Here is a 23,914-nt window from a genome sequence, read left to right as displayed (position 1 = left end):
TTCAATTTGACTGATAATTACATTTCAACAAGAAAGCAAAAAGGCTTGTTTTTACTATTTTTTTTAGAAGGTCACATTGCTGAAATGCAACAAGCTCAATATAAAAAGAAGTGTGATTATTATTGTTACACATTTTACAGAGTTCTGAATATTAAAAAAAAACCTGTGTTATTCTGAATCAGTGGTTAGAAGGTTTATCACTTATGCATGTACTTGACTTATCCCTGTTCTGCAATAGACATAATTTTATACCTCATAAAAGCAATTTATGTTTCCAAAGGGAATAATCTGGATAACATAAAACGTGGAGTGCTATGTTGCGGGAAGCATATTTTCATTCAGCAATTGTATTTCGAGAATGAGCTGCACAATTTGATCATCATATCATGTCAGAAAACATCATTCACTAGCAGGTCTAACTTCCAGTGCCACAAATTAATATACATCGTTAATTTATTTGTACATATACTTAATTTACTGCCTTGTATTATCCATAGAAGGGTTTTAATATTATTTATACAATAAATGAACCTCAAAAATATGGACACTATGCTAAAGCGAGCTTGTTAGCTACTGAAATATTCAATCGTTCATGTTTTCAGAACAGCCACATTTAGCACTAAATTTAATGAATACAACCTAAAACAACGTGGAAAACAGCTATGGATCTTAGATTTTCCTTGTTATGCAAACTCAAATTTAAAATGTATACAACAAAAACATTCCACAAAAAGACTACCTCAATGCAAGGAAACATTGGAGGAATAATTAATTTAATATTTTATGAACCTATTCTGCATGGAGTTTGCAGAAAAATATCAATCACATAAACTGTTTCATTATTTATATGATAAATAATACAGTAAGCCATTAAGTAGCACAATAAAATTAAGCAAGAATCTGATAATGTTGAATTAACAAACAGTTTGTTAGTACAAATATTCACACTGCTTTAGCCATGATCTCTCTATAAAAGCATACGCATCTACAGAAGATGTTTTGTTATTAGAAAGCGTGGGTTTGAGAAAAAAAAAAAAACATGCAAATTTGTGGCAGCTTCACTATGCTCTAGGACCACTAGAGAGAGCTCTTCTGTTCCTTTAAAGGTTCTTGTAAAGGTAGGCAAACTGTCCAGCTGTGATGCTTATCTGCTTATCTGATTTCCAACAGTAACATTCTCATCACGAGGCACCCATTACACGAGTTTGTAGCAAACTGGCAAATCTAGTACATTCTAAGATAAACAGTGTCACATACCATCAGAATGTGCTTCATCCTCTTTATCACATCGGTCAGATGCTATTGAGGCACTGTCAGGAGGTGAAGAAAAGGAGCTCTCTGACTCTTCCTCATCTTCCAATTCTGAAAAGTCAAAAAAAAAAAAAAACCACATTACTATGTAATATAGTCTGTCATGCAAACACAGAATCCAAAGGCAAGTATTTTCATTATAACTGAATAAGTGAATCTCACTGTTAAGGAGGATATTAACTATTATTTCAAAGTGTCTATTTCTCATGCACCTTGTCACCTTGTATTTCAATGCTACTGTTCTGGATCAACATGCTAATTGGCCAAGTGCATTTTGTTGGAGTGGTTTTCTTAAACACTGTCCTATAATGAACCTACTACCAGTGCTGCTTAGCTGACAGGGTGGGGGAAAAAGAAAAAAAACACAGCAAAGAGGTAGGCAAGAGCAAACGCTGTCAGGAAGAGAAATGGGCAGTGTCAACGCAAGAACGCTTTCATTTCTAAGTGTAGAGAGGATCTGGGATATGCTGCATCTTCCTTCCAGAGGCCCGCCCAACTACTTCTGTCAGCACTTTGTCCTCCTCTGCCCACTTTCCTTTTTTCTTCAACTTCTTCCTAGGGGCACTCTGCGAATGCAGTGTGTGCTGTACTCTTCCAACGAAGCTAAAAACGGGATCACCTTCTGAGAGCACCCAGCCCAAAGGGGTGCCTTAATGCAGCACTCTAGCGATGAATTTCTCAAACAACTGAGAGCCCTACCACAACAAACAAACAAACGTTGCGTTATTAGCTGAACAGTGCATGATGCTGACCAGAGTGTATTAAATATTGGGAAATAAAGAGAAATTGCTACAGTTGAGGTTCTTGTTTAATAAGACGAAATTTAATTTTACCCCCCTGAAATGCAGTGTATTTTCTGAGTTTGGTTTGTTTGCTTTCATAGCAACTAGGCAAAGAAGCAGAAGGGGAAAAAAATGGAAATACAGGGGGGAAAAAAAGTAAAAATTAACAAGAAACCACAACCTCAACCACATGATTATTTATTTGTTTTTAAAGAAACAGCCTTGGAAAATAAGAAATATCCAATAATTAAAGCTGACACTGTCACCAAACCAAAATCATAACTCTGATGCTCCAACAGATCAAATAGCCCTCCATTTTCTTAAAAAGTATATAAGGAAAAAATTGCTTAAGCACTTCCTTTTGTTATATTCACATGCAAAAGCTTTCCAGAGCTTTCCAGAGCTCTCCAGACATGCATCTCTATTCACATATTCTCTTCTGGAGCACTGTACCACACAGCTAATTTATAAACTCCCAAATAAACCCCCATCCACAGTGAAATTATTCTCTGCATCCATAGAAACCAGTTGGGCTGCCTAGCTATGGCTGAGAGTTTTATTCCTTTATTTTCTATTTAATATATAAAAATCCAGTCTATACCCTGTTCTTCACAAAAAAAAAAAAAAAAAAAAAAAAAAAAAAAAAAAAAAGCAACATGTTTTCTTTCCAGAATTTTTTTTTTCCTTGCTTTACTGGAATTTTTATAGCCCAGAATTGCTAAACATCAAATTGGATTTTCTTTTCATTAATTTAGTGCTTTTCTGAGCAAAGTTTCCTTTCAAGTCCCAATGCCATACAAGTATTGCTTAGAATGTGAACCTGATTCCAAATCTATTTTTGACACAGTCTACTTCCGGTAGCACTCCAGCTCCTGTGTTAATCTGATCAAAATATTTGCATTTCATCACACCTGTCAAACCAATCAGAAGTAAATTATCTGTCTTCAAGATTCACTCCTTCATCCAAACATAAAGCCACAGAGCGGAGAGCATGTGAACAGAACAAGATTATGCCATATTTACTACGATCATCTTTTACCCTTACATGCAAGAGAGCAGCTGCCTCTCACTCTCTGTGCATACATACACATATTAAATATACACAAATTACAAAATAGACTCTTTATTAGAAGACCAGACATTATAATCACAGCCTATATCCTCTCAGGAGTTGTTCCATTCTTTTTCTGCCCTAAATTTTTACTGGCACTAGAATGCAAAGAACCTAAGTTTATATCAACACCCACCTTCAAATCTCTGGTTTATCAGTCAAAAATGCCCATTTACCACTTATATGCTCGTTCGGTGCCAGAATAAACTTAAAATATTAGGCTGTGTTTTTAGAGGAAAACACTTCCACAATCAACAAACTCCAGCAATCAAAAGCCACAGATTGAACAGTAAGAGTACGCCTCACTATATCTGAACCTGTAGCCATTCTGCATGACTTACAGGGAAGTGCACACAGAAAGGAATCATTTCCATAGGGCTTTCCCCTTCCCAGCAATGCACTCTTTCAGAGAAGTTGTGATTTTTTTGTACAAACTCCCATAGGTGCACGTTTAGCCCATTCTTCCACCAAGCTACTTAATTAGCATTTTCTAATTATGGTAAGGATTTTGCAATCAGTAAACCTTTGTGTTTAGCATTCATATAATCCCCAGATGATCTAGAAGAATACAAGCTTTTCAATATAAACATACATATTTAGAGCACCCCATGTACATTCCCAGGTATATATTGTATCTGAAAGAACAAAAATCAGGTGCACATTAAATGCAGATTTATTATAAAACAAATATCCAAGTCCACAATATCCAAATTCAAAATAATGCTCAAACAACACAAGTTACTGTGAAGAAAAAAGGTACATACAATGACTTGAAAGATTTTAAGATCATGAAAGAATTCAGTAGATGTTAAATTGTAAACAAAGGCTTGAGGACTTCGAAGACAACGAAAAAAAGATGAGAAGGATAATCAGGACAAATATACAGATCCCATGTCATGCAGTCATATATTTAGGTACCCCAACTTTTTGTGTATCAAAAACATGGAGAACAGGTCACAGACACTAAAAGAATCACAATTAACCTGCAGCCACAGAGGACTAAATTAAGCCAAATACTTCCTTTTTTTGTTTTTGTTGTTTTTGTTTTTGTTTTAGATTAAACAGAAGTATTTTAAGTCTGTATTATGCACTGAAATGTAACCCTTCACTCATCTATCATGAGCTGCAGTCGTGTTGATGGAGAGCGGACTCCACATGCTCTGCAGCTTTAACAGGCAGTGTTTCACAGAGCTTTTGTGCTCACGTGAAACAATGACTACAGGCTATCAGCCTTGGGTTTTGGCAGTTAAAAGACACCTTAGGAGTGTATGCTATTAATACACAAGGATATTGCTCCTGACAGTTTACAGAGAGGCTTCCTGCTGATTCTGTGGGGTCCTTTGCATTCCCACTCAGAGTAATCTCTGTCTTGTCTCCACGTTCTCCTCCATTAAGGTGCTGCACTGCAGTTTATACCTCACCTTCCAAAGAAGGCTAGATAGAACTGCGTTTGAAACTATCAGTGCTACTCCTTAAGCAGTCAGAGGAGTCAGTGTTGAGCAGCACAAGTCGCTACTCCTCTCTTCAGGTGCCAAGTACCTAAAAATACACCCCAAAAGCACCAATAAATTAAAGAGAAGTATTCAACTTGCATTTATGTAATAGAAAACTGAACTACAAAGCAAGAATGGGCATCAGGTAAATGTATCCAATGCAATTTGCTGGCATAATTGAAAGCATTACTGCCTAATCAGACTTCTAAAAGCAAAGCATGCTCAAATGAAATGTCTATAGACTCATTAGTTGGCAGCCATTCCATTACAATCACACTTAATGTCAGTAGTGCCTTGAACTTGTGCCAATGACAACAGCATAAATTCTGCATCTCATTTCTGTGGTCATAAAATTAATGATCAGTTTAAAAATACTTCTTTGCAAAAGTTATTGCACAAAGAAATGACATGAATGTGTCCCTGTTATGGAGTTACAAGGATAGTTAAGGAGCTGATGCCCATTGATAGTTTCTTGTTTCCCCAGAATACTGTATGACTTATCTGGAACTTGAAAAAAAGTTTAATTAACAGTAGATACTTAATAGTTACAATAAATAGTTACTTAATAGATAACTAAAATATGTACGTGAACCGATCTTATTCTCGGGATTCTGCAATTTAAACTAACCTCTTACAGGTTTGATAGTAGAATCAATATTTTATGCTATCTGTACAAAAATAAACCACATCTTTCCTTGTAAATGCTACCTTTTCAGTTACAGCTCCTTAACTAATTTAGGAAACAATGTACACCAAAGGGTAAGTTATACCACATTAAGACTGTAGAACTGGGTAAAACTTCTCCTAATTGTAACAAGGGCTGCACTTTAATCTCTGTTTTCTATTTTGAAGATTTCCAACAGGTTTATTTGGTACAACCTGAATATAATGAGCAGGACCATATTGTTCCGCTTTAAAAAAAAAACTCAGGAATTCATTTTCATCTGCAATAGTCTGATTACAATGAGCCTTAAAGATACTACTTAAGCTGCTAAAACTGAGAAAAGGCAAACAGGATGCTTCAACCAATGCCTAAGAAAGACATTGTTGCTCATTAGAGGTACTCAGATCACTAAAAACTCATTTTATTTCTAAAGAGTTCATATAAAGTGATACAACGAAATTGCTCAAATAAAGCAACTCATGAAAACAAAGAGATGCGCAGGTCAAAACATCCTGCTTCTTGCCAATTCGCGAGCTCCCACATCACAGCAGGCTGCAACAACTGCCTTCAGTCCAGCCTTTGCTGCAATAAGAGCCTGCTGAGCAAAGGGCTCCACGACGCCACCATGCAAATAAATGCAAGGTTCTCACTTACACAGGTTTGCACAGAAATAACTGGATAAAGTTGCTTTCAAATTGGCACAAGCCTGCTTCAGCCCCTTGATAACTGGAGCTGATTTTTAATTTAAAAATAATTTTTTTTAGGATGCTACCATCTCAACCCATAAGAACCCATCTCTGCAAGATGACTGGTGACAGCCACTTTCTCAATGTATGCTTTGCCATGCAATCTGCTTTGATACTCATTCCTGTCTTCTAGATTCTGATGTTAACAAGATAGTTTTTAATGGCTTGCTTGTTTTGTAAAGGTCAAGTAGGAATCTTCTAGCAGCTAAAAAATACTGGAACATCCTTCAGTTTGTAAGCAAATATACACCAAGCAAAAAAAGAAGAAAAAAAAGAAAAGAAAAGCAATATAAGTTTTACTTGTTGAGTACCCAGTACCCAGACCTTTCTGATGGTGCACATCAGGATAAGACCATTCTGTGCTGCACTGGTGGATGTTCCTTGTGCTGCTGGAAATTGCACTTGGCATGGACACTTCCCAGACAACAGCTGTGTGTAGCTGAAAGGGACAACGCGGTGACCTGCCTACTGTGAGACACTCCAGACTTCCAGGATAAAGGGATATTTGGCACATTTTTACTGCATCTGATAGTCTCTCTAGAAATACATCATGATGATCCTCAAAGGACTGCATAACAACTAAGCCATCTCTTTCCCATTTATGGTTAGCTACTAATGATGTATTTATGCTCCTGACTCAAAAACTCAACTGTGTTAAAATACAGAACTCTCATCCGCCACTGCTCTGATTACCACAAGCTACTGCATCCCCTTCTCAACTCCAAAATGACTCCTAAAACTCTGCTGCTATTTCCTGAAAAACAGTGTACAGTGTCAGAAACAGAATGATCACTTCCACACAAAACAGAAAATGCAAAGTCTCTGTATACAGCACTACTCTTTCAGGCTGCCTATCTCCCGGGAGCAGGTGTTTCAGCCTCCAGACACTCACTGTCCTGCCAGGAGCCACAAAGGCATCTGAATCATTTAAAGGCTTCCTGTAGGTGCTCCAAAATCACATGCAGAACATCACTGATGCTCTAGAGGCATAAGTTTAACTTCCATTAAAGCAAAATGAAAATGAAAGGGTGGACCTTTATTAGACTTAAAAGCAGTAATTCAGAAAACATCAAATCATACTTTTCTGTATAAATACTGCCAAAGTCATGTGTTGCAGATCAGATATGAGTAGCACTGCAAGCTTTATGAGGGGAACTTGTTCTGTAAATTGCCATATTATGACTGGATTTGGCTAGTGCTTTTGGTGTCTCACTTCAAACAGACTGATTTTTGTGCGTGTGTGTGAAAAATGATTTTAAAAATATATATTACTAAAATAAATGTAGAGAACAGATGGCAAGTGAACCTCAAACACAAGTACAGCTTCTCGGGCTCAGAATGCTTCTGCCAACATTAGCACTATTTTTAGCATAAGCTGAAAACAAGGTTCTTTTAACTAAACATTTTGGCAGCCATGGTATTGATACAATTAATCTCAAAACAGAGAAATGCCAAAAACTGTATTAACTCAGAATCTTTGACAAAGCCCAGATTTCTATATCCTTAGTGGAATATTAGTCTTATTAAGAATGAACCCAATTCCTATAAAAACTGCCTCAGTTTCCACGTTCCTTCTCACCTCTAAGATCGAGAACAGGTCATCTTGAGTGCAACTGCAGCTTTACGGTTTAGCTTAAACTGCTTAGAAGAAGAGTCAAATACTTCAAATTCAAATATATATATATATATACTGGAGTAAGAGTAAAAGAAGCTTCAAATAAGTTCCTTAACCTAAAATACTTAACATAATAAATAGATTTGTGGAAACATTCGTGTTTTGGATACCAATACAATTGGTCATGAGAAGAAATTGAAAATACAAATCAGCATTCTGCTTAACTGTAAACTTCAACATGTGATTATTGAATTTTGTCAAATGTTATCTATTTTCCTGTGTTATTAATTTAACATCTTATATTTTCATAAGCATTCACATCCCCTAAAGAGCTTCCCTTTTTTTAGTATGTGGGTACTAAAGATGTATTTGTTAGTCTACTTAATGACCAAACAGGTGGCAACATAAAAAAAAAAAACTTACTTTTAAGAGGATGCAAGAAAGTGCTCCATTCCATCGATTTGGTTGTAAGGAAGTAGATGCCCTTTCTGAAAGGCTGAGATTTGCAAGAGGATGATTTCAGTTTTAAGAAGCCTGGTTCTACTTACAGGCTCTTCCATTTCTACTTCTACTTTTCTAATTTTTATTTTAAACATTCTTATCTTTCTGAAGGTGAGATTCTGTGTCTTAGTAGCAAAAGCCCATACAACAAGAGCTCACACAAAATACCTTGGACAAACAGACTAGTCACTACGTGCAAAGCCAGTGGAACTTTGAGAACAAGTAACCATGAAAGAAAGTGGAGTGACAGGCAATGTCCACAGAACATGTTTGTGGAACAACTTACAAGCTGATGGAGCTGCTGTTTGAGAGACCAGTACTCCATTTCGTAATATTTTATGGGAAATATAAGAATACCCAAAATGTTAGTCCACTTCTTTCAGCCATCAAAAAACTCTTCTGGATGACTCTGGAATGATGACAGATCACAACTCACAGAATTTTTGCAAACAGTCAATATAATAAGATAACTAATACACAGTGATGATGCTACATGGTATGAATAGTTCCTCACCGTTCTTTTAGCTTGAAAAAAAAAAAAAAAAAGACTATTATTTACATTAAGAAATGGAGAAATCGGATACAGCGAACAGCAAATATGAGTTTCAACTGTGCATCGTAGTGAGTTGTTTTGCTGGGTTTTTTTCCCCTTCATATTCTCCTTTCAGTACAACGATCCCATTTCTGCTTCATCCACCATTTCTTTTTCACTTTATATTTTGAGAGTATTTCTTCTTTCTCTGGAAGCAGGGAAGAAATGAGAAGATGACCAGGCATCTCAGTTCTAAATCTTCTATTTTCCATTTTTCTAACATAGAGGTTAGTATGGAATGTGCACAAAAGTTGACCTCATTCAGCTGCTGCCGCTGCTTTTTACTTCAGTAGCTGGCACAGAATCCAATTGCTCACCGCTGTGTGGTGAGTACTTTGTTCTACACCTACCTGAGTCATGCTTAATTTGCACAGGCCTTAAGTAAGAATGACACTACCAAATAAAGTTTAGTATATACTTCCTGATCTCCACAGATTACACTGACAATTCATATCACTCAACCACATTCCCTATATTTTTATATATTTTGCCAATAAGAGCAGGCTCATACTTCCCATGACTTTTTCATATTCATGCACACAAATGCACAGGAATTTGAAGAAATTTATCCTTGTTTGCAGAAAACAATGGTGTAACTTTAGAGTCTTCTCATTTTATTAACAAACCCCAAACAAAATCTAACATGTCAGCATTTACAAGCTTCACCATCTGCACACAGTTACAGCATCTGAACCTAAAATATACATTATGAAAGTTAAATTAAAACAGCAATATATCCTTCTTCAGAAGCAAATACAGCCTAATAAAAACAATAATGTTCAATACAACTTCCACAAATCAGAGCAATTACAAACTATATCAACGAAATCACACATTTTACTGGAGATAACTAAACTTTATCTTCAATAATCATTTTTTGAATTGCAGAAGAAATTCTGAATCAAGTTATCAATGAGAAAAGTAAACACATTATGAATTTCTTGAGCTTATAAAAAAAACAACTCTGTTCTCTGTAGACAGTTCTACTTTTAATAAATATCCAAGTCTGTGACTCTCTATCAACTTCTGAAAAGAATGTTTTCCAAAAAGTCAGGTGCACTGTACTTAAACAATCATTCACCTACTTTCACATTAGGCATTTTTTTCATAAATTAACATTTGATTTTCCCACCCTTAATTCTATTGGGCAGTAAAGGGAATAGAGAAACTTCTGTAAGGGTACTCAGGCGCAACATAGGAAAAATAGCAACAATATTAACATAATTTTTTAAAGAATCACAGATTGAACTTACAAAATCTTGGCTAACTTTGAGAAGTTGCATTTTCTCATTCAGTTGAACTGTTAGACCTCTATAACTTGACTTAAAAAGCAGTACGAGATGTACGGACTTGTTGTGCCTTGTTATAACATTACTTGCCTGAATATGACTTCACATATTTTCACTTTATCAGGAGGCAGAAAGTAGTCCACACATTCGAACCTCCCGGTTCCAAAACAGAAAGTTCCCCAGCCAGTGCAAGATGTGGAGCTTTGCACAGGCTTTTTGACCTCACAGTGTGACCCTCATACCAGCATCCACAGGCTATAGGTCATGACCTCAAGAATTAGCATCATGGAAATAAGAGCCCTTCCAGGTTTAGTTACAGAATACAACACTGTAGCAACAAACTCCTAAGTCTTGTCTTAACTCCACCAGAAGATAATAGATAACCCACACTTCAGTTTTCATTACCAGCACACTAAATCGTCTCCTCTCCAACTAAAGGTCTGGGATCCTGCTATACTGTGAAAACATCCATTCACTGTGGATCGAAAGCCAATATCATATTGCCACTAGCTGAGCCTATTAAAAGGTTAAACAAATACCACTATGGAGTTGAAGACCTCTGCAATCACTGTTAAGAAAAGAAGTTGAAATAAATTATCTCTGTTAACATTTTATCTCCCAAGCAGATTACTCTGTATATGCATTCCCTGGGGGAAAAAAAAAAAAAAAAAAAAAAAAAAAGAAAAACCTGCATCACAGTCACATGCAATGCTAAGCTCTAATTAAATCAGACATAACAAGCTCCATTTGTATTAAATTCTGAGGTATTTTTCTAACCTTCACTCTTTTCTAAGCATTCTCAGATGCATTTAAGGAAGGAAATGAACCCAGCCCAGAGATGGCTCAGCAAGAACTAAAACTTGGGAGCTCTTTGCTGTTTCACTCAGCAGGTGGAGCTAGCGGCCTCGGCCAAGCAACGCACACTTGAGTGTTTAAAAACCAGTATGACAGTCGGTCATGGAGCAAAAATATACTACAGTGGGAAGAAATGTATGAGATTTACCTTTATCCTGGAATTCTTGAGGGTAACTGCAAAAGAAGAAGAAACGACATAATGCAATACATGCTAGCAAATGCACAGCAATATAAACATTATAAAATGATTCCTAGTTTTCTGTAACCGCTGTGGTTGAAACTTAGTGCTGAAACTTTTTCATAGTTTCATTCTTGGAAAAGTTTTTTATATTTAAAATCAATCTTCCTTTTATTTTGCAGTAGAGAGAATGCTTAGTCGTTTTAAGGAAGTCAAACAAAACCAAAACCTGATAAGGCAGCCTATTCTAGGTATACACATCTACTCAGATATTTTAATCATGTAAACATACAAAAGCATCTCTTTCACTGAAAAGATTTCTGAAATTATTTCAAAAATTTCTAAGTAAAACCCACTATGCCTTTCCTAAAAATAACACAGTAGGTCAGCAAGAAAAAAATATATGAAGTGTAGTTTTTGTTGCAGTATTCTATCAAATCCAAAGAAAAGTACTAATAATTAACCATAAATGAAAAGCTAATGCATACTTAGATGTAAAATCATTTTAAAATATAAAGACATCTGCATAATGCCTAAGAAAATATCTATCATCCCATAGGAAGAAATACTGTTTCTTCAGAAACAAAATGATCTTCGGATATGCTTTGATGAACAAGGATAAACAATCACAGCAAAGTTATGTAAAAAGGCAACTTGAGCAGCATGTACTTGTGTGAAAGATTTCACTAGAAGTGACCAGCAAATAAAATACAGCTGCAAAGACCGTCTTTATGGACAATAAGCAGTAGTGCTTTTATCAGGCTAGTCAGAAAGAAGAAAAAGAAACAGAAATAAAAGGCCCAATCTAAGAAATCCTGCACAGCAAGTAGCAGCAGTACTTAGGCACAGCACAGTATGTGGGATGTAAAAATCAAAGACTGTGACTACACACACATTTTGTATCCTGCATGAACAGCAAAATACTGCTAAGAGTGAGTACTATTAGAGGAGACCAGGGATAAATTAGAAATGAAGATAAGATGTGAAATCACAGGGTCATACAAATAAGTAGGAAGGAACTCGGTGGCAGCTGAGCTCCTAACTGCAGGTTCCCACCTTTGATACTTCATCGTCATATAAAAAAAATAGACTGAGTCATAAGATGGAAGAAAACAAGTCAGCAGTGCTATATCTGCAAGTCATCTGTACAGTCCCAGTCAGCTCAATAATCCAAAGAGAAAGCACAAAGAGACAAAATCCTGCTTCCTTAAAAAAAAAAAATAAAGTACTTCCACAAGCACTTACAGCCCTAATGAAATGCACAAACAATTTCAGTTACAAAATGCTGAGCCACATATCATGCCTTCCCACAGTTTGTAGGACACCAAGAACACCGCCCTTGCCAGATGGTTGTGCTGTGTTTGAAACTGTAACCAAGTGGCCACAGATGCAGGAGCAGTCAAAGTAAGGCTCAGTAGGAACCCAACAGAAGCGACTTGCAGGAGAACACTCAGGGAACAGCAATCAAAAAAAAGAACAGCAAGTACTAAATTATCTACTAGTACATCTGAGTTGGAAAAAGAGATCTTGCAAAGAATATTTTTGTAGCACGTAAACTATAGCCAAATCTCTTCAGACAAATTGTTTTCATCAATGTGAAGTTACAACATAACTGTGTCTGAAATCATACTAAATTTAAAAACAAGCCAAAAAAAAAAAATCACTGCTTGGTCTGTCACAGTACTTTAATATCTCAACACTGTTGAAACAAACTTACCACCTACAAACAGCTTCCAGTTTAGTTTCAACTTCCTACTGGAACTGAACAACAGCCTGTGCAGTAACACTAACTTAGCATCCAATAGAGCTGCTTTACACCAGCTGAGGATGGCAAAAGGAAGCTCATTCCTACTTTGTATGCATTATATTTCCCATATTTTAATGAATCTCACCAAAGTGAGGTCTAAGTAACAAGTTTGCTGAAGCATTCTGAGCCCCAACCGCAATTCAAATGTGACGAATCCTTGCCTTCCTGATTCTTACTGAATCCTAGTAGATTCATCAAGATAGAAAGACTAAACCCAAGCTGATTATTTGACAAACTAAGACCTAAACAGATAATATTGCTAGTGATTATTAAAAGGTTGTTAAAAGAAAACTACGTTGCACGTAAGTTACTTCATAACATATTAAACCCACAAAGCTTACTTACCTTGCCTTAACATCTTTTATCTTCTTAAGAAGAATATCCCTTTTCTCCTTTGCTTTCTTGGACAAATTTTCTCCTTTTAGGGTCTGGGAAATAAACGCGTCAACATCTAAATCAGAAAATGAAGAAAAAGAGGCACACCTCAGTAAGGACACACAGTGCTGTAATGAGTTCGCCCAGCCACTACTATGAAGAAAATTATTTTCAGGCCTACACCCAGCACAGTTAACAGGCTTTTCCTATTCTAAATGAGATACAATTTGTTCTCTGATCTACTTATGCTTAGCACAGCAAATCCTATGGTGACATTTGATTCTTGCTCACTTAATTACGCCAAGTAAGCCCTAATAAATTGCACTGCTATAACAATTACTTTCCATCACCTAAAGTAAGGGATAAAGCTAAAACATGGAAATAGCCTTTATGCACATATTACTGCCGTGTTATTTCAGAAGATCACGTTACAAAAATGGTTGAGTAATTCACTCAGCAGTAATGCCTATCCAGCCACTAATACAGGTCACTTTTTGGTTCCAGTATTTCCAAATGATCTCACTGCCTCTCAGCTCCTGCATGACTATGGTTCATATACAAAGTTTTAACCTGGCAAACAAATAAGCATGATAATAACCATATTGAAATACAGTCGAGACACACATATGTACTCAACTTCAAGCATACTTGCAAAATCACAGAACTCTAACCTGCACTGCATTTGTTTTATTCTAATGCAGAAAGTATCTTATACAGGGATGCAGAATCAAAGTATCCCATTAAAGTTACTGTGGTTCATTGTAGTGTAGTAAACACCCATTGCACTGGACAAAAATAGTGCACTGACTGAGAATTTTTAGAGTCTAAGTCTTCCAGTAGTATGTTTTCCTGGTTAGCAAAAATCATCGCCCACATTTACTGTAATAACCTTATGTAGTTACCAATCTAGATATGGCTACCTGGAAATTGAAAAGCAGAACTACTACTACAACAACGAAAAAAACTTGCTTAGTAATTTCAGCTTCTCAGCTGTATGGTTAACACCTATTCATTCAAGAAGTAGAAACAAGCATAAGTCACAAACGTCTCCATTGAGACACTTGCCCCACATACACACTTTGGCATAGTCTGTGTACATACAAGCAGATATGGCTAGTTCTATTTTAGTTCTGTAACTTCTCAAATCAGATGAGATGTTTCACAATAAGAATACAAAAGCAATTAAGCACTCAAATGTTCACACTCAACAAATCACATTTTAAAAACAGTAAGTTAATATTTACTGCAGATTTCCTAACTGAAAGCTTGAATCGCCTGCTTTTCTCTCTGTAGATCAGAAGCTCAGCAGAAACAAGTCACTCTTGTCCTTTCAAGTTGCAAGAAAGTCAGAAGTTACTTTTTGAAAACACTAGCATAGCCATTACAAAGATTTCACACTTTGTAAATAATTTACCACAGTATTATTACTTAGATGGACTCACTGTCTACACAAGATGTGGCAATACCGTCATTTTTTAATGTTTTCAGAGTTCCGAACAACAGTATGTTCCCATTCCCTGTAAGACAGAAAGAGAAGCTTCCCCAACACATTTTCCAAAGCAGATCCAAAGACAAAAGAAAATCTCAGTTCTGTGTCACAGCTTCTGCAAAAGGCCAGAAGGAAAGGCATTTGGAGCGTCTATTAATGAATCCTCCAGACTCATCCCTCAGCAGCCTCTATGCCGTAAGCCAAGCACACATGGAAACATTTTGCTCTAACATACAGAAAATCTACACATCTTCATGAATTCCAAGGACTCTAATTTCTGATCAAGGGAGCAAGTAAAGGCCCATACAGTCACAAAACCTCGGCCAGCCACAAAACCACCTTTAGGTCAAAAGGCCTGATACTTTTGCTACTGAGAGCAGAAACCAAAACTGCTAAGAGGTTTTGTTCAATGAAACCCAACAGCATTTTTCAGTACAGACAAACCTTTCTCTCTGGAAGGGACATTCTGATTAAATATCGGTTCCTTCCTACTTTTATGTATTTATTTTAAAAATCTGACAGCTGTTTCTAAGTTCTATTTCAGCAACATGTGAAAGTTTAGAGCAATTACTTGGGTTTATACATAAGGAGCGATGCTTACACAGCAATATTCAGGCAGGAACTGATGACCAAACTTTGCCTCTGAAGTCTCCATTTAAATTCAGTGGGCTTTGCAATCTCATGGAAAAGCTCAAAACTGAGAACTGGCTGAGAACTCCACCATCTCAGGTTCTGACTGACTATCAGAGCTTTCTATAACCACTAATGTTGAGAAAATTAAGGGGATGGAAGGGAAAAGAAACAAGTCTGATTGTCATAAAGAAGAATTACCAGTTCTAGCTTAGATGCATTGCTGAGGTAAAAATCCTGAGGACTGATCACATGGCCTCTTTTCTTCTGCTTGGACTTCAAAAGCAGAAATAGTGCAGAATTTTCAGCCACAGAGGTACAGGGCAAAAGCAGATCTTCACATATTCCAGTAAAAGAAGATAGTAAGTTGGAGGAGAGGGAGATGAGCAGAAGGACAGCAATCATGCACAAGCTCCTCACAAACAGCAGCATTTACAGATAAAACATCCCTGGGATGCCGATGATTTCCCTGTCCTGTGAGACTGCAAAATAAGTTCCAGAAGTTTACATGGCTCCAGACAGAATACACCATACTCACCATGGAATACCGTCACTTATGTGTGTTTAGAAAAGGCATAAACATAACCTGATTCATCACATCCCCAAAATATGAAGACAGACCTGACATGCATCTATCTGTAACAGTATGCCTAAGCAGCAATATAGTTGAAAATACCACATTATCATATCACGCATTTTCCTTCCTACTGACAATTACACAGAATGATGCACATCTTGCTCAAGCCATCTCCTGATCTAGCATTGTAAATCCCTTCCTGATGTGCCAGATGCACATAGGATGAGTCACTTATCATAAGCTCCTCTGGACAAGAAGCAAGAAAATCTAAGTTACGATTGTTACTTCACCACCTGTACACCTCCCTGAGTATATGAGAAACAGTCCCAGCTTTCACAGAATTCTTCATCACTGGCTTCACATAAAGGACTGTTCACTTAATGCCTACAGCATTCTTCAAAGTGATTCACCTTAGAATAAAAACAGAACTCCGGACTTCAGTGTGATAGATGCAAGTCTCATATGGTGAACTTCAGACACAATATCATACAGAAGCAGCAAAATGTGTCCATTTCTCAAGGCTGTTCTAGTCACTAATTTCTCCTTCCTTCTTTAGGATGATCAAAAACTCTCTCCCCCCTCTAAACTAGTTTAAAGTTGTGCAAAAAATGAAAGTTTAAGCCACTAATCATTAGAACCTGAGTGTAAATGCAGTTCCTTTCTGTTCCAGTAGACTCATTGACAATTTTTTTTTTTTTTTAATGATAAACACACACACACAAAATAAATAAATAAATGAAAAACACCCCTCTTTGAACAGGATCCTGATTTAAAAGCAGTTTTGCTCATCGGTTCCCCAGCAATGAATGAACAAAATGATGCATCCCCATTCACTGTTCCTACCAAACTTAGCAGCTATTTAGTAACAGCACGCATTGCAGAGGGCACACTACCGCCAGAGACCAGGCTGCTCAGTTAACTGTTTCCATTGAAAATAACAGAGTTTCAAAGAGAAATACATCTTGAAACCTGTTCAACATTTCTAGAAGTTTTTAAGCCAGCATGTCAAACTGCTAAACGGCCTGAATCTAGTACTTAATGATCTGTTTCAGAAAGCTCATTTCAACTCCCTCTGAACCACACCCCAGATAAATTATTTGCCTACAGAAATGAATAGTAGATACAGAACTGAAAGATCCAATTGATAAGATCCTCTCACAAATTGCTCTGCCAATACAGGTTGCAAACAAATGACAAGTCACAAGAGCAAAGTTTTGTGCTCTTCAACAGCCTCATGTAGTTCAAGGCTCAATGGCCTCTTCAGACAACCAATAAAAGCTGAAAGGTCATTTCCATCTTGTTTTCAGCAGCATTCCTCTTCAGAGAACAAAGTTTCTGATCGCTTTTATTTCCATTGTTAAACAACTTGGTGCTTCTCCTTGCTTCAACGATTACAAAGAGACAACATCACAAGTTTTTCACATTTAAAGTTTTTAGGGCTATTTCCTTTAATAAAAACAGAAATCAGACATCTTCAAAAGAACACTGTGGACTTTCAATCCAAAGCAAGCACTGCATTTAAGAGCACTAATCATAAATCCTAGCATTTTGTTGTTTACCATCCTTAACACAGGGATCATCAGTTGTACTTAATGAACACACATCCTTAGCACAGAACCTTTGTGTCAAGGTGGGCCAAACAGGCTCTCACAGACCATGGCCTGGGTCTTCCTTTCTCCCCACCTTCTGCAGATAACCAAAACATTGTCCATCACATCACCAGAATGTGAGACATTACCAGAATGAAGTCACCCCTTCACCACCTGATGAGCTCATCCCACTGACAGATGTGCTTCCACTCACAGGGCAGGGAGTGCACACACACCTTTAGGTGAGCTGGTGCAAACACGGCTGGACATACACATGCTATGCAATGAGGGGCAGCTGCATGGGGTCCCCTGGCAGATGTACTCCCAGTCACACCAAGAGGGAATGGCAGGTCAGCAGAACAATGCACAGAGCACCAGCCTCCTTTAATCCCCCTCCTTCAACATTAAGGATGGGGAGAGCCAGGAGCTGGCCAAAGCCAGGGAATTTTGGAAGGCAGGACAGTTATTCCCGAAGGTAGCTGCAAGCTAGGCACATTTGTGTGCACACACACTTCTCAGTTGCAAGCAACACCAAACAGACTGCCACTTATCTTCCAGCTATACAGAATATAGCATTAGAAAGTAATTAATCCATTGGATTTCAAGCTTCTGTACAAGTCATCAATACGGAGCAGGCCCAGAGACAAATTATCAAGCAATACCTGTGACTGCCTGTCCCCTCGCACATAAATCTGGCTCCTTGAGAAGCAAGAAACATTTGAGGACCTTGCTTTTGCCCTCTCCTCTATATTCAGACATCTCTCTCCAGTTTGCTTAACTAGCTATCTGTATATAAAGAGATATATACATACACATATACAGGAACAAACAAAATAAAAGTGACTGACTCCAGGATGTTTAAAAATAATCACATTGATCCATTGGAGCACAAAGTCCTGGAAAGGAACGCCTCTGGAAATTGTTGCGCCTTTGATCTCCAAAAGCAAGGCTACTTGGCCTTGTTGCCACCAACAGTGAATACATTGATAAACACTGACACTCAATTTCTGTTAGTGATTTAGAAACCAGAAGTACACCTAAGCTGCTAAGACTCCTCAAATGAAGTAAACATAAAAGTAAAAACGAGATAGCTCTTAAATTAAATAAAATTATCATCAGTGACTATAATCTCTTTGACCAAGTAGTCAAACATCATCTCTCTCCATTAAAGAGGTGAAAAAAGACCAAGCTGTAACACATTAAGCTTATCCTGAAAAAACCACACCAGTACAAATCATGATCAAGTTACAAAGTGATTCCAAATGAACTATAATAAAAAACGTTAAGGATTAACCCAAAGATTTACACTGTATGCTACATTATGCTGCATCTATTGTGGTTTGTTGACATATGATTATGAAAGAAACGTAAACCCAGTCAGATGAGAAAGATAGACTCCACGTTAATTGAAAAAGACAAACTAAGTGAATAACGAGTATATAAAAAATAGCCTATGCCATTTTTATCACCCATATATGACACTTACTCTCAAATTTATGGCAGAGACAATTGAACTATGTTTCAAATCACTGGAGGTTATTTCTTACCAAGAATGCCTCTGTGCAGTTTTTCACCTCGCTGTTTCTATTCTTATTCCGTTACTATTCGAACACAAATATATTACCAGAGCTGTAAATACCTGTCTACTTAGAAGATGTCTACTATAATCACTCTGGTTTATCCTGCAAAGTCAGATTCTTCAGCAAGCACAGGCATTCATGAAAGCCAAGGAAATGTGAAAAGGATACTTTAAACCATAGAAGAGATAAGTTTTAAACAAGACCATCCTTTAAAACAAAAAAAACTGAGCCAGGCAATGAAGAAGAGCTACAGTGTCCACAGGTGATTGTTCTTACCACAGGAGTATAACGAGCAAGTCCAGCAACAGCTGACTAGGAGGTCGAAAAGGACTGTTAGTTTCTTCTGGACATCAGAGGTAAACAGAACTAGTGTAGTGCACAACAATGAAAGGGAAGCAAAAGTTTCTCAAACTATGCACTGGATCCACCATCTCATAGCTTTCTCACCTTGCTTAGTTCTGCACACTGTTTTCAGGATATAACTAAACAAGCAGGTAAAAAAATACTAATACAAGCACAAATTTAGAGAAGTCACAGTGAAATAAGGCAATCTGGACAATATGACTATGTATTTAAAGAAACTGAATGATGGCTCGGTGGAAACAGTCTCTACAGCAAGAAGAGAGGTTTTTGTTCAGCTTTGGGTTGTTGGGGGATTTTTTTTGAAGAAGAAGAAGAAAAAACAGATATGGAACCTTATACCCAACTCTATATGGGCTAAAGAAAGTTTTGTTCCATTTTCCTAGTTAAAAAAAATCTTCAAAACTTTTAGTATATGAAAGCAGAAGACTAAAACTAGAAACTTTGTGAAGTGCGAAAGGAGAACAGAAAGAAAAACCTGTAGTACAGTTATGGATCTTACAAAGGTTAGAGAAAAAGATGTAAAAGATGTAAATGCTATAAATATATACACAGATCATAGCAATATCAAAAACTTTTAAAAACTATTCTCAATTCCTTCAACTCAATGTCCACAACATCCCAATCAAAACGACTGAACAAACCAGTCTGATTTACATTATGGGAAGAAAAAAATATGCCTCTGGTGAAGAAAGCAGCCTCTGAAATCTCTCTCAGCTAAGGAAAGCCAAAGCTTACCGTGTGCATCAAGTAGCAAGGAAAAATAAAAACAAGCAGGCCTTCAACAATATACATAACCAATAATAATTGGACTGCAAGAAAGAAACACAGCAACATCCCACTCATCCCACACCGAAAGATTCTGAACAACTGAAGGTGAAGGCACCTTTCCAAAAGGAGAAGAGGCAGAGTAGGCCGCCCCCACTAAATTGTGAAGACATCATCTAAAAGGTACAGAGACATGGAAGGAAATGACACACATACTATCTCACACCTCCCTATGTGAAGCAGGAGATAAGAAAGCTGCAAAATGATTTTCTCCCTCCATTCAAAGTTCAACCCACCACCAGAGGACCCTGATTCTGCCCCCAGTTTTTCCCTCCTGCTACTTAAGCAAGCCAGAGGAGAGAGCTCGGGATTGTGAAATCCCAACAACCTCTGCAATAAGCTCATTGCCTCACTGACCTTCCCCCTTCAACTTCACAGAAACAGCTTCCTCCTCTTCCAAGTGATGTGGTTAGCCCCGAGTTCAAGCTGTGCTTCTGCCTGGAACATTTCAGCGCCACTGACATGCGGCCACAGTGACCCTGCCAGCACGTGTGACAGAATTTGTTTTTGCATTAAAGATATAATATTGTTTGGGTTCAAAGTAAAGCGCTCTCAAGTCAGAAAGCTTCCTGTGCAACTCTAATTCATCCCCTGGTGTGTTTATTCCCATTATCGCCATGTTTAACTCCAGGAGCACTTAGCATGTTTTCCAGTAGGACCCCTACTTGTTCAGCATGGGGGGGACCCTACTCCAACGATCAATCAAGGCTAAGCAGGGATAAAGAAGTCCATATGATCACTGCTCTGCTTGCTGCTGCAGTTGGAAAAAACAGGCAAAAAGAACGAGGATGTGAGAAACAGTACAATATTCAAGAGATTTCGAATCTGCAACTGCCTTGCTGCCAGGTGAAAACTGGGTTAAAATAGGATGCATGGTGCTAGGCACTAACTGCATGTTCTTGACAGATATGAAAAAGTGCCAGGCACTTCTAATGGCCACTGAATAGAGACATCTGACCAGTGTTATTTGCTAGAGAAGCCAGGGCAGTATGGAGGCAGGTGAATTTCAATTCCACTTTTGTTCCACCATTGATTATTTCTGTGACCCCCAGATCACATCTTGTTTATTACACTAATTTTAGCGACGGGAAAACAATATTCTCTCATATCAAAGAGGTGTTGAATCAATACCTGGGAGCCATTAAAATAATACATTAAGAAGCATGCTTGAAGACAAGCATGCAGAAATGAGTATCTATTCATTGCAGACTTTGTATCGTACAGGAGTTGCTTAATGAATAGTAAAGCCATTACACAGCTCTCTTCCTCCCTCCATTACTATAAATCTTCAGTACTTTAATAGTTTGGGCTAGAAGAAGCAGGGCACTGTATAATTAAGGATTACCAGAACCTAAGTGTATCCAGAATGCTCATAGAGACTGAACTACTCCAATTTCTAACTTCCACACAACTTTTCTTGTAACATTAAAAAAAAAAATGAGAGGCTAACGCACTAACTTTATAAAGTAAACCTTTATTCTTTGAAAACAGAATAGGATCACTGAGTTTTTACATTGCATAACCACAGTTATCCCTACATTTGTTTCCTCTTGATAATTCTGCAAATAAGGATTTAAAGTAACAAACTATTTTTCGTTCCTCACTATCTCCACTCTGCTAGGTTTCTGCTTTGCATTGAGTCCCAAAACAAAATTGCTTGTGAATGTAAGTTAAGTGAAAAATTCTGTTACAGTTACAGGTACTTATTACGTATCTGTGATACCGTAATAATGAAAAAGATTTAAAGACCACTGGTAAATCATCCCACTCTACTGCAGTATTATAGACAGTACTGATGAAATGGTCTTAATTTTCCAGAAAAGCTGCACCCACTGCACAACCATGGGATACCCATGTATAACCTGGGCTATTGATTGCAATGAGTTTATGCACACCCCCTCTTGAGGGAAAGCAGGGGTTGCCACCTCCACTTTGGAACACCAACTTGTTTATCGCTCTTTCCACAGCAGACTGGATGAAACTGAGCAAAGGGCCAGGTGCATAGGGGAGGCACAATGACAAAAGTTAAGCTGCAGTTTGGAGTTACCACGTAGTTATCATCTGCATGATACCATCCTCCTCCAGAAGTTTCTGAGAGCAACTTCACCAAGTGAAGTAGCTCTTATACAAATGAAAACTTCACGTGACCTCAAGTTGGAAATACTTTAACACCATGGAAACTACAAGGGCTAGGTAAAAGCCTCTAAGGCTAACCTTTTCATTGTTATTAATTAGGAACCCAGCCCATGATAAGAAGTCAGCAGAAGCTCTTCTTTTCTTCCAGTGGCATTTCCCGTTGGTTTTACTACAGAGAGAATGTGATCTCCAAACAACATACTTACAGTCAGTGGTTACTACAGCCCTTCAGGAGAGCTGGCAGAGGTACTTACAAGGTAAGAATGCAAGATAAGAGCAAAGCAGTTCAGCGCCAACTCTTACCACCAATGCGTTTAAGAACTGAACTGTGCCCAAAGGCGAGGAGCTGCACCAAGTTCCAGGGAGTGCCCGGCCTGGTAGCCGAGCACTCCTTCCAAAGACAAGCTTTTCAGAAGCACAGCTAACTTGAACGGCTTCGACAGAACTGCGCAAGTTCCCGTACCAGAAAGAGAAGTTCTCAAAAGAGAGATTCTCCCGCTCACTGGGAAATTCTGACGCCTTCGAAGCGCCTCCTAAGGCACTGCCGGGACGACGAGTACCTCTCCTCTCCTCGCGGCGCTCAGCCACATCGTAGCCGCGCGGCCACGCCGCGAGCCCGGCCCTGAGCTCGGGCACACCGACTAACAGTTCGGCGCCCCACGACGCCGCCGGCCTCCAGCACGGAACTGCGGGGCTTTTCGACCGACCGGGCTGAGCGACGGACGCCGCTCCCGCCGTCGCCAACAGGCACGGAACGAGGCGGCAGCCGGGCCACCCGTACCGCTCCGGCTGCAGGGCATTAGTGCCCGCGGCGGCGGCGTCCCGGAAGAAGGAGGAAGGCGCCCGAGGAGCGCGGAGCGGGCGCTACCAAGCGCCGGGGGCTGCCCCGGCCCACACCGGCCAGTCACGGCCCGCCCCCCATCGCCCGCCCCCCGGGAAGCCCTCCCTCCTTCCTGCCCTCCCTCCGTTCGCCGTACCTGCCAGGAGGCCGCAGACGTCCTCGGGGATAGCGGCGCCGTGCATGCTGCGGGCGGCGGGCGCACCCCGCGGGCGACTCGCCTGGGCCGTGCCCCGGCGTCGGCCCCGCCGGGGAGGAAGCGGCAACCCCGCCCCGTGGCCACAACGGCACGGCCTAGAGCCGCCAGGGCGGGGCTTCGAGCAAAAAGGCGGGGTTTCGCGCTACGAGGCGGGACTTCATACCGGGGGAGCGTGTCTTCGCCCGCCCGCCGCGTACCGCCCCCTAGAGCCGCGCGTGCGCCTCCGCCGTCCCTATGTTTACGGCCGCTGCTGGGTGTCCCCTGTAGCAACGCCCCGCCACGAGGCATCGCCGTCCACGTGACTTCTGCCGGAAGTCGTGTTGCGTGAGGACGCCGTGCGGACGCTCTCTTCTTGCCAGAACCGAGCAT

The 23,914-nt window shown here is 39.0% G+C and overlaps 1 protein-coding gene across 1 annotated transcript in view; it reads right to left on the bottom strand.

Annotated features, from left to right (window-relative positions):
* The window catches only part of SKAP2 (src kinase associated phosphoprotein 2), a gene marked incomplete at both ends in the record, with an annotated part of 108,350 nt that extends 84,819 nt beyond the window's left edge, over positions 1-23,531 (bottom strand). The window contains 4 exons of the mRNA XM_079538341.1: positions 1,258-1,362; positions 11,108-11,133; positions 13,290-13,395; positions 23,486-23,531. Of these exons, the coding sequence (XP_079394467.1) occupies positions 1,258-1,362; positions 11,108-11,133; positions 13,290-13,395; positions 23,486-23,531 (283 nt within the window). The remainder of the gene's footprint in view (positions 1-1,257; positions 1,363-11,107; positions 11,134-13,289; positions 13,396-23,485) is intronic.
* Positions 23,532-23,914: the final 383 nt, after the last annotated feature.

The sequence above is a fragment of the Tetrao urogallus genome, assembly GCF_951394365.1.
Source record: "Tetrao urogallus genome assembly, chromosome: 7".
Lineage (NCBI taxonomy): Eukaryota > Metazoa > Chordata > Aves > Galliformes > Phasianidae > Tetrao > Tetrao urogallus.
This window is presented reverse-complemented; position numbering and strand designations above follow the sequence as displayed.